At 64.8% G+C, this 392-nt stretch overlaps 1 protein-coding gene across 1 annotated transcript; it reads left to right on the top strand.

Moving 5' to 3' along the window:
• Positions 1 to 84: 84 nt before the first annotated feature.
• On the top strand, positions 85 to 386 carry LOC103778171 (putative claudin-25; the record flags this gene model as incomplete). Its single annotated transcript, XM_008945744.1, has 1 exon — positions 85 to 386. A coding segment is annotated over exon 1 (302 nt), but the record flags the coding sequence as incomplete, so codon positions are not given.
• Positions 387 to 392: the final 6 nt, after the last annotated feature.

The following is a 392-nucleotide window of genomic DNA, read 5'->3' as shown; positions in this document are numbered from 1 at the left end:
CTGCTCCACAAGCATTAATGCCCGCAGCCACCGCCCAGGCCAGCTTATCTCAACCTGGTGTGCGGGTTCACCAGCAGGCTTAGCATGGTTGGGAGCTGGCAGGCGAAGGCCCAGGCTGCTGGGATGCTGCTTGCCCTCCTCGGGTGGGTCTCCTCCTGCGTCACCACCTTCGTGCCACTCTGGAAGAACCTCAACCTGGAGCTGAACGAGCTGGAGGTGTGGACCATGGGGCTCTGGCAGGTCTGCATCGCCCGGGAGGAGTGGGGTGTTGAATGCCAAGCCCATGGCTCCTTCCTGGCGCTGCCACCCGAGCTGCGTGTCTCCCGTCTCCTGATGTGCCTTTCCAACGGGCTGGGGCTGCTGGGGGGGCTTCTTGCTGCCCCAGGGCTGGG

The sequence above is a fragment of the Merops nubicus genome, unplaced genomic scaffold (genome assembly GCF_000691845.1).
Source record: "Merops nubicus isolate BGI_N331 unplaced genomic scaffold, ASM69184v1 scaffold31638, whole genome shotgun sequence".
NCBI lineage: Eukaryota > Metazoa > Chordata > Aves > Coraciiformes > Meropidae > Merops > Merops nubicus.
The sequence above is the reverse complement of the archived record's forward strand: the minus strand, read 5'-3'. Positions and strand labels throughout refer to the sequence as shown.